Here is a 10,901-nt window from a genome sequence, read left to right as displayed (position 1 = left end):
ACGTAATTTGCAGGGTTATAATTTATTATCTCTTTTTAGACTATCATTGTTTCTCATTGTATGGATGCAAGTGGGGATACTTCATGGAGAGAGAGAGAGAGAGAGGGGGGGGGGGCTCAAACATCCTGCTATGTAAAACAGTTTTGCACTTAAACAAATGTCCAAATCATCAGAAGTTATGATGTAGAAAAAGACTGTTCAGACGTTTCTTTGTTGCATTCACTTCCCCCTGGAAAATGACAAATAATTAGTTTATTTCTCAAACAAGGTTTCATAGAAATTTGAGGTATAAAGTATATTCATTTCGAGGTAATTTTTGTTGTTTTATGCAGTATTTTGTTTGTTGTTGGGAAGCGACAAACAAAATAAACAAACAAAAAAAACAACGATCCAAAAAAAACCAAAATAAAACGTAGCACCTGATTGTATTTTAACTGCCTTAACCCCTTAGCATTCCTGGTGATTTGCCTGAAGGAACGCCTGAAAACTGCACTTTTTTTTAAACGATCACTGTAGATTTTTCCACCTTCGCCTAGATTTAAAAAAAAAAAAAAAAAGTACCATGAAACAGGCTTGTAATAGCTAAAAGGCCTTAAAGATGGACTCAAACAGTGCCAACAGGTCTTAGAAATGTTTTTATTCCATATCTAATATCTGTTTATCAAAATATGAGATTATACACCCTTTTCTGTATGGATATGTCTAGGCGACTTTGTACAGGGCCATTTGGAAAATGACAAAAAATAATATTAAAAGTAATAAAAAAATAATTAAGGGGGGGTTTGGGGGCGCCAGCACCGGGTTTCGCCCGGGGCGTAAATCAGTGTCGGACCGCTCCTGTGAGACGGTGCCGAAAAACATTCACAGTAATGAGTTCGCTGCCGTCAGGTTGTAGCGTCTATATTGCCGAGGGGCCGTGAAAGCAGCACCAGTGCTTGGCATTTCTTCACAGATGCAGCAGTGAGTTTGGTGACTTGCGTTAGGATGTGTGCGTGTCTGAGCGGCATGTATCATGTGAAAAGACGAAGCTAACGGAGTAAGCTCGGTACTTTCATCAAGAAACTGGAGAGAAACGTTTAACCGGGGGCTGTGGTCGCCGGAAGGAAAGAAGTTGGCGAATTCGGTAACGTGTCCTACTTTTATCAAAACTTTATCAAATCTTTGCAAACTTAACGTCAGCATTAATAAAACAAGCCACATTGTTCTCCTTTGGTGTGTTTTGTTTTTAATTATAATGTGCATTTGCAGCCCGTTAAGAAACATAGGGCAGTTTATTGTTTTTTTGTCAGCTGTTACAACAATTACTTGAAACAAAACGGGCTTTAAACTGTCAGAAGATAGGGAATTGAGATCTTATGAGGGGATTTCTCGCCTGGGTTTGGATTTGTGAACTCGTGCAAAGTTGCTTAAAAAAGTCTGCTTTATTTTCAGTCAGGTTTTAGGTGGGTTTCGGGTTTATGTAATGCCACCGCGCAGTGGACAGGAGTTTCAGTCAGATAAGTTCTGTTTGTCTTTGAAGCAAAAACACTCTCACTTGCATGAACTTTGATCAGCTGCTGCAGGGAATATGTATATGTAGCCGAATTATTTTGCATGGAGTCAAATTTTCAACCTCACCACCGAAGTAATACTGATCTTGTGAGAAAACCTCATCCCACAGTTGAATCATTTGCCATTTCCTCTCCACCTACATCCCATTCCTCCCCCATGGTGCCCATTCTTGGCCACAGCAAAACCCAATTGTTAGTTCTAATGAGCACCCCAGTGAGACGCAGAGAGGGTTTTAAATGCACTCTGTTTATAGGTCAGTAACTCTCCCCACCAGCAGTCGAAGAAGAATGGGATAAAAATCAATCAATTACCGCTGAAAAGTTCCATCTTGTGTTTCTGTGACCTCACTTGACCTTTCACACAATAAAGTCTCAACTTCATTTCTGATAAATGTCGCCCCAGTGCGTTGAACAGCGCTCTCTTTTAGGTGGTCCAGACAGGAAACCGCACAAGTGTGTCTGAGGATGTCAGAGTTCGCCATCAGTTCCTTCTTCCAGTGTCACGGTATGCTGCAGCTGGGATCAAATCCCCAGAACAGCCGAATGCAAGGCTGGTTTACTATGGAGACCTTCAGCATCGGAGCTTTTCACAAGCCTCCTTTTTCTTTTTTTGTCATGTGGTTCGGTGCTTATTCAGTGCTGCTTTGAGAGACAGTTGGGGGAGACCTGAGATCCCATGAGAGCTGTTAGTCCCAGTTTTACAAGCTCAAGCTTGGATTGCACTGTGGGCGTCAAAGGTTGACTTTAAACACACTCGCCAACATTGTGTTCGTTTGAAAGTGGAGAACGAGCGCCATATGTTTTTTTTTTTTCTTTTTTAGCATTCCAGTCACCCCGGGGAGATCGGCCTATGTTTTTGTCATTGCCGTGTTTAAAAGCCCACGTGAAGGCATGGAGGAGCTATTTGGAAGCAAATGTGGTGTAATGTACCTTTAAATGGACACACTCAAGTTCTATTTGAGGACTTGTCATCTGATTTTTACCCAGCAGTCCCGTCCTCTCCCCTACAAACTCTGCAGGACGTTATGGAAGACTACCTACCCTCTGGCTGTTTACCATTCATAATTTTAAAGAACTTAAAGTCTTCACTTGTTATTTGCCCGCTCAGATGGCACTTGCCAGCCTCAGTTGCCAGGTATGCATTCTGTGTTTATCTGTTATTTCGTGCAGGGAAGTGGAAAGTGCTATTTCTCCTTGCTCACAGCAGTGGGAAGCAATTATTCTGCCATTAAGGGCTATTTTGACTGCGGGAGTTTACACGCACCATATGGGTTAAACTCCTCAGAATGCCCTATGGCTGTTCAGTTGGATGGACTTATTTATCACAGCATTTTTAGCAGCATGCTCCGAAATGCAGTGGATGAAAATTAGAGGCTCATATGCTGTGTCTCAGGGCAGAGTCCTTTCTTGAGGTTGTGGATTTGATGGAGCTGAAGAGCTGCCATCAGGGCGTATTGTTTTCTCCAGTGAATGAGAAGCTGTTGGTCTTTTAAAGCCTATGTGTCAGAAGACAATTTGCAGGAGTAATGTGGGAAAAGAGAGCTTTCACTGAAAGGCCTTTTTTAGGGGGGTGTTTTCCGCAGGGTTCGACGGGATAAGAGGGTAACTGAGAGGTCATGTAAGGTAAACATGGCACCAGTTCTGATATAATAAAGACTCTCTGTCACAGTTAGCCTTTTGGACCTCTGTAAAGCCCCGAGTCCAGGTTAGATTTTTATTTGTTCTAGACGTAAACATCCGTCTGGACTGATGGTGTCTAAAAGAAATCCAACCCACCGTTACTGGCCAAAGACATCCCGCGGGGCTTATGTCATACTTCCAGTGTCCCGTGGGCCTTGTTGGGGTGGACGCTTTATGCATTGTGATGCGGTAGGTCTCTGACTATGACTTTGAGAGAGAAGGGCAGCATGAAATCTATGGAGTGTTTTTAGTTCTTCCTACTCCAACTTGTTGTTAGGGTAAACACTTGTCTCACTAAAGGCTGATTAAGTTCCTTTTTGGATTCAGATGCTCAAACGAACCATGTCATTGTTTGAGTGCAGTCGGCAGACTTCTTTGAACATTGTTACATATCATTATTTGTAATGCAAATAGTAATTAGCAAGATAAGCCTAACCCAGCAGAGTTTTCTCAGTGGCTGCTTCCCTTGAAAATGTCGTGGCACAACCTCTCTTGTCGTCCGTCTGCAAGGTAAGAAGCAAGTCTCTCTCAGCACACACTCAAAGAGAGAGACGCCAATGGTGGTAATACAGCTGATAACTACATGGTCAAAAGTGTGGCTACACTGCAAACTGTTTTGGTGCTTGGTGCACAAACTTGCAGCAAGTCTTTTGCATGTAAGGGTGGAAACCTGAACCACCTGTGGGTATTTCTAATGACAGTTCATCGTATGCAGATTGAGAACAGCTCTGCACTGCCAAGATCATAGTTAATCTCAGGCATTTAATGTATGCTAGCAGCCTAGAGCCCACACACAAAATCAACCAGACTGTATGAACAGGTGTTCAGAAACTCGATCTGAAATGGACAGACCATCGTCTGTCGGTAACTAATGCAGTTTCAGGTAGTATTCAGGGATCGGGGGCTGTGGCTGTGGAAAGCGCGCTGTTATTGCTGGGGAAAAAATGGACAGTTGAAAGAAATGTGGAACATGTGACACTGGCCCTTGTGACAGCCAAATTGCCATGCTTCTAATGTCTTACATGGACCTGTGTTTATGTTAACTGACGACCTTCCGCCGGAAGTGGCGGCTGGTAGCTACGAAACCAGTTTTCCAGGATAACTGGAAAAGACGGGGGCTGACCTCACCACTGCTGCTTTGTTTGTGTTTCAGAAACCTGTCAAAACATGCATGTTTGATTGATTAATGGAGTCTTGTTGGCACGGACTGTGAAGTACAAGAAATTATCACATTTATGTGGTACAGGATGTGATACAGGATGGGCTGAGGGCCGATCAGGATCAAGTCCCTTTCACCATGACTTGTTGCACTCAGCTTTGTGAACTTACATTTTTTATATCAAAGCCGCACTGGCGGGACACCTTTAATCATATCTTTATACCTATAATTCCACAACCTGTGTTGCAGCAAAAGAACAAAAGCAGTGACTTACCTTAATACTGTGATGGGGAAGCAGACATGCATTTAATTGCATTCTTTTCATGTTGTATGCGTCGTTGTTGCAGTCCATCTTTTTCAGGTTTTCTTCCTTCTATAGTTAGAGATAGATTCATGTTTACTGCTTGTCCATATCATGCTAAAAAGTCTTGAATGTGACGGTGCAGTTTCCAAACAGCATATGAAAATATATACCATCGTACTGTATGTCGGCCATTGACTGCCTCTATTTTTAAAGATCGGCGTCTTCGAAAAAGACACGTCATTCGACCTCTGAACCGTTGATGAATAATAATTATATTTTGTGAGCAGCTTGTGCAACCAACGGATCTCAGAAAAGTGATCCACACCTTTTTGGTCATAATTGGCCAAGTCATTCTGGGTTTTCACGTAATTTTGTTTTGATGATTCCCATCCTCTCTGACTCATCTGTGCCCTCTGTAAGACTTCCTGAGGAGACGGAGAAAGTGGCATGTCTCTATAAGAAGAGAAGGAGTGCTTTCCTCTCTAGACATGTTGACTAGTTTTACTTCTCTCATAACCTCAGCTGGCTGTCAGTAGTGAAAAAATGCTCCTGATAGTTATCACCCCCACAGGACACTTTTCCTTTACTCATTGAGCTAAATATCTTGGGTTTACGACATGGATTGTGCGTACATTGTAAGTGTTAAGCTGTCAGCATACACGATGTGGTGACTCAGTTTAAATTTCCGCTTTATTCACAAGAGTGATGTATCTTGGCCAACATCTTTTCCCCCGTAATTATCTGTTTGTTTTGCTTAAGGACAGGAATTCAGGCTTTGACTGCCTGGATCTGTGTAAAGCCGTTCGATTAGGAAAAACATGGAAGTTTATCAGCTCATCTGAAGAAATGATCCATTGCAGGTCTTTCTTTTAATAAGCATCAGATTGGCTCTTGTGGCATCTGTCTTCAATTAAGGGGGCAACTTGCAAATTCCCATGTGGGGGGTTCATGCGGCGGGTAATGCAGTCATCAGCTGTGGGAACCAAATGCTCTCCATTTGTGTGAAATGAGACTTAGTTTAAGCACAGGTGGTCAGCCTGGCATGAATGTACGCCTGTATGCAATGTTTTCTTTAGGATTTAAAATTTTGCCTTGCCCCTCCTTAGGTAAACATGGGCTTGACGTTGCAATATGTTGGCAAATAGTATCTCAAAGTTAATGGGTTATCATTGCTGAATTTTGTCCAAAAGTTATATGATCTTTTTCACTGGTTTGACATGTCCAGTTAGGAAATTTAAAAGTTTGTACTGCCTTGATCCAAGCAGTCTTTCTACACCTACCAGCTGCCATGTATAAGACACTGTAAAAACATTGTTGAGACCCAGACATCTATGTTTTATCTAGCTTTGAGCCTATTATTCCTGGCCTAGTCTGGTCTCATTGACCAGAGACAGATTAGCATAGTTTTGGTTTGGTCATTAGGCGGGGTTGGCTCAGAGGTCATAGAAGGTGGCATTATCAAAGGAATTTATTAGGTCACTGTTCACTTAGACAAAACCAAAGCCAGGCCCTCAAAATCAGCTCTCTTCCTGCATGCTATGCAAACTAATCCAATGCTTGAAAATTGATTGACTAAGCTTGGTCAAAAACTTCAGACTCAAGGTTTTAAACATAGACAAGACTGAGCATAACTCAGTTTTTACAGCATTTGTTAAGGTCTTCTCTCTATGGCAAATTAGTGTCCACTCACATACTGTATTTTCTAGATGAGGCAAAATACATTTAAACAGTGATTTTGGCTGGATCTCACCATGTTGCTTTCTGTGGAAGAAGTTACACAAATACGCTCGCACCTTTAGTAAATTTGCATTTTCTTTATTCTATTTGCGCTGTGCCTGTATCATTGCTCATGTGTTATTGCAAGAGGTTCACACAAATGGAGGCCCACTGGTTGAAAAATGGCTTCGTAGTACTTGTTGTACTCTGCAGCTGTCCAGCAGAATCTCAAGTAAATAAGTTAAAAATGAAGAGTCCAACAAAAAGCTGGGTTTCCTTTTAACGGGAGGGACAGATGTTGTTTTTCTTGTGTGCTTGTTGTGGTTTCTTGTAAGCTAACCAAAAAATATTAGGCTGCCTTTGGCAGGAATTACAAGGCTCACTTTAATCCATTCTGCAGCTACAAGAACCCCAGAGTGAAGCGGTACTCTTAATGCGCACATCCAGCTCTGTGACTTTTCTCCTTGCATTCCTGCACATTGTAATTGGTGAACCTCCTGGCAGTGGGCTCAGTTTTGGCCTCGCCAGGCCCGGGCTGTCAACTCGGCGCAGTGGCCGGCATATGCAATACGCACAATGCCCATCCTAATCCCCAAAGAATTCCTGCTCCTCTGATCTAGCTGGCTCAAGAATGTGATATTTAAAAGGCCAGAGGCTCACCGGGACTCATAGAGGGACAATTTCTCATGCGCTAAGTTAATTTGCTGTAAGGAGAAGGAGCTGCAGTGATGTGAGAAACTGGCAGCACTGTGGCTCCAAGGGACACAGCTTATCATTAAGAAAACCACAGTTTTGGCATAAGGGATTAGAAGAATACATGCTGCTAGAGGTGAACCTGTAATCCCCCTAGATAATTACCGGTAATGAGGGATTTATTTTGATGTGGCACGGACTGATCAACAAATTATTATTATTTTTTATTACTAAAACACGTTTAAGGGAAGTATTTGGTTTAGCTGTTTATTTTTCAGCTTTTTTTTTTGTACAGCATGCACATTCACAGTCGTGCCATCACAAAGATGATGAAATACTCTTAACCCTTACTATGTAGTGGCAAAAATTCATTGTCAAGTTGGATCCACTCCTGCTCTTTCTGGACTGATTACTCCCTGCTTCATCCCAGTTGCCTCTACAAACCTCAATCCCGACTTCAGCGCGCATTACTGAGTGGCAGGGCTGAGCCAACACAGAGCATTGAGCAGGAATGGGAAGAATTTCCCTTTTATGTAAGACTTGTGTTGACTGTGTGTAGTCAAGAGAGAAAGATGAGCTGGTTCACAAAATAATTACGTAGTTCAAACTCAACCTCGTGACAACGATAAGCATTATCCGACTGTATTTACTGTAAGTCTTCACACAAAATGTCTGAATTGTGTCTCAACATTTCTGTTTTCTTTTGTCAGCTACAGAGGCCTGCGTGCCATGCCAGAGGAGTCCCATTCTGCTCCCCACCAGGGCCCAATGGGGGAAGGTAAAGTCACTATTTGTTCAATCGACATAACCTACGCTTTCTTAACTACTTTCTATAAATTAGACATTTTTATGATGTCGAATTTTAGCAGGTGAGTTCATTCCTGCTGGCATATCTGGTTACACAGGACAGTGTGCTAATATAACAGACCGTCTGCAGCAGAGCGAAATGGAAAAGTGCTGGAAATGGAAGAAAAAAGAGGAAATGTACAGACTGAGAGGGAAGCTGAAAGAGCTATGAGTTCTCCTCCTACACTCCTGGCTGGCAGAGAGGCTCTTTGTGTGACTGTGGAGCTCAGCCAACCCCCTTCATACAACTGAAACCCCTGAACACTAGCACAACTTGGCAGAGTACTTCAGAATCACTGACCTGTTCGTCTAGTCAGCAGTGCTGACCCTGTATGCTGGGTTGGGGGGGGGTGGGGGGCACTCAAATTACATATTATTTTAGTGTTTATAATCTTTAGTCTCAAAGCCACTGCATTAACACAGGCTCTCTTTGTGTCTGTTTGCCTGCCCTGTCCTTCAACCCACCACCACCCCCTCCTCTCCTATCTACTCAACACATTTGGCACTGGTCTTCCACTTTGACTGAAGAATACCAATGTGTCAATTGTTGCCTTTTTTCCCCCGCGCCTGTCCCTTTGGTTCAGCTCGGCCACAAGAGACTTTGGTTGGAAGAAAACGTGTGCTACCCTCATGCAAATTTGTGTCTATTTACTCAAAGGCCACTCTGCACCAAATGCAAGCTCATTTTTCAGCTCGTACACTGGGTAAAACATCACTTTGGCCTAGAGAGATAACTTCCTCCTAGCTGAAACCTTTTCAGACTGATTTGGTTTTAAACCAGTTGTTGTTAAAGTGTGACCAACATAGTTCCCCTGCAGCGGATGGCTGTAATTAAGTGGCAGAGCTGCTGGTAATGTGTCATTTGATGATGTAGTTAACAGGAAGGAGGAATGCACTCAGCGAAAGAAATCCCCCTGTCCGTTCAAGGTAACCGATTAAAAGGTTTACCGTCCAGCTCCAGTTCCTCTTCATTGAGGAAGCAGCGTCATGTCACTATGAGTTTCAGACCAAGACGTCCCATATCAGCTGTCGAGACTATTTTCTCCATTGTTTTACTCATAAATTCTTTCCCTAGAAAGGCTAGATGATGGAAACCTACATATTATTTGTTCCATAAAAGAAGAACTATCATCACCCAAGGTGGAACTGATGTAAACTTGTATTTTCCTTGTGTCCCACACGTGAAATCTTAAAATTTAAAAAAAAAAAAAAAAAGGATCAAAATAATGTCTGTTAATCTCATTTTGATGGCTCAGTCAGGAATTAACAGACCTGAGGCTGCACGAAAGAGCTCTCAAAGATAAGGGTCCTCTCTCTGACCTACTTAACCCCCAGCAGGAATGTAGCTGCGTGTGCAGAATGTACAGCTTTAAAGGGGTTCGGGGGGGGGGGGGGGGGGACAGATCATCTCCATTCACTGCAGCTTTTCCAGACCAGTGGGCATGGAGTTGTGGACATAGATCGATGATGGCAGGGGTGGCTGCATCTCTGAGTGGACTTGTTAAGGGAGCTTCTGGACTAGTACACTTTCTCTGCTCAATTGCCTGTAATATTTAATCACATGCAGCTCCAGGTGAGACTGAAGGGAGTCCTGTTCAGGAAATATTTAGTCATGCACTAACACTTAGCAAAGCTCACGTGGGGCCCCTAGTAACAAAATTGTACTAACGTGGCAAACATCTATTTTAAAACCTGGCTATTTTTTTGTGATTTTGATGTAAAAACATGCCCTTCTTTCACTAAGACTCCCATACCTCTCCCAAAAATAATTATTTTGATGTAAATTATTTTACAGCCTCCCACAACAACTGTCCTTTTATAGAGTTCTTCTGGTGGATTATATACACATTATATCCTTTGCATTGTCCTTTTCTAAATTAATTTGAATCTATAAAACTGATCATCAGTTTCCTCTATAACTCATAGCATGTAGTTGACATTTTGTCAACAAGTATGCCATCCATTAAAGATTGCTAGGTCATTATTGCGGCTTCTTAAGATGTATCGGAGCTTTAGGGAAGCTTATACCAGCTCAGTGTTTAGTTATGCAGTTAAAGACGTTAAAGCGTCAAAGCAAGCTGTCAAAGTCTTCTTCTAATTGCAATGTACAGTTGGTTTTATAAAGGCCTAAACTGCAAGAAAAACAGCATCACACCCTTTATGACGCTGCATGTGATAAACAGTGTGATGTGTAAAGTAAATAAAGTGTTCCTCCCTGACTCCCTGACCCTCCACAATTCACACAGCTGTCCAGCCTCCAGACTGTGTGTTCTCTGCAGAGAGGCACTAATGGAACAGTTGTTTGGTTGTAGACTGTCAAATTGGTGGTAATATTTACAATGGACTCACACCTCATTCTGTAGAAGTGTGTGTTGTCGAGAGGAAATGCAGGTTTTATATAGATTCAGCATGGCCGGCTGTGTGTGACTGCCTAAAGAGATGTTGGAGGGAGGGAGGGAGGGAGGGGGGGGGGGCTTGTTGACGGAGGAGTTTCCAAAGTGGATCATCACATGCCTATGCACTGAGGTCAGCTGGCACGGCTGGATCCTTTAAAAGACAAAGGTTAAGAAGAAGGGAATTATAGGGGATTAAATTTGATCTTTTTCAGGACGTTTGTCCCATAGGAGCTTTGAGAAATCTGTCATTTGAATGCAGGTGAAGTGGTTTTCCTCTGCTATACAAAGATTAGAATGAGGCTGATGATTTTATTTCATATTAACATTTCTGAGGGAATATTTGTCAGTAATGGCCGAAGGAGCTGTTAATTTAGTTTTGCTTTCGAGTGCCAGAATTCCCCTAAAACATCTTTTCAGAGCATTTTGACCTCGATCGTCAGCGGGGAATGCAGGTTCAGTGTGTGTGTGTGTGTGTGTGTGTGTGTGTGTGTGCGTGTTTGTGTGTGTGTTTATTCAGCGTCTGTTGTCCACGGTGGTTTATTTACTGACCTTCAGGC

General features: G+C 42.5%; 1 protein-coding gene across 1 annotated transcript in view; it reads left to right on the top strand.

Moving 5' to 3' along the window:
- The first annotated feature begins 2,582 nt into the window (after positions 1-2,582).
- The window catches only part of LOC142366120 (pleckstrin homology domain-containing family G member 3-like), a 31,151-nt gene continuing 22,832 nt past the window's right edge, over positions 2,583-10,901 (top strand). Inside the window, exons 1-2 of the mRNA XM_075447923.1 lie at positions 2,583-2,685; positions 7,813-7,880. Coding sequence (XP_075304038.1) covers positions 7,832-7,880 — 49 coding nt within the window. The 5' untranslated portion in view covers positions 2,583-2,685; positions 7,813-7,831. The remainder of the gene's footprint in view (positions 2,686-7,812; positions 7,881-10,901) is intronic.

This window comes from Odontesthes bonariensis, chromosome 17 (genome assembly GCF_027942865.1).
Source record: "Odontesthes bonariensis isolate fOdoBon6 chromosome 17, fOdoBon6.hap1, whole genome shotgun sequence".
NCBI lineage: Eukaryota > Metazoa > Chordata > Actinopteri > Atheriniformes > Atherinopsidae > Odontesthes > Odontesthes bonariensis.
This window is presented reverse-complemented; position numbering and strand designations above follow the sequence as displayed.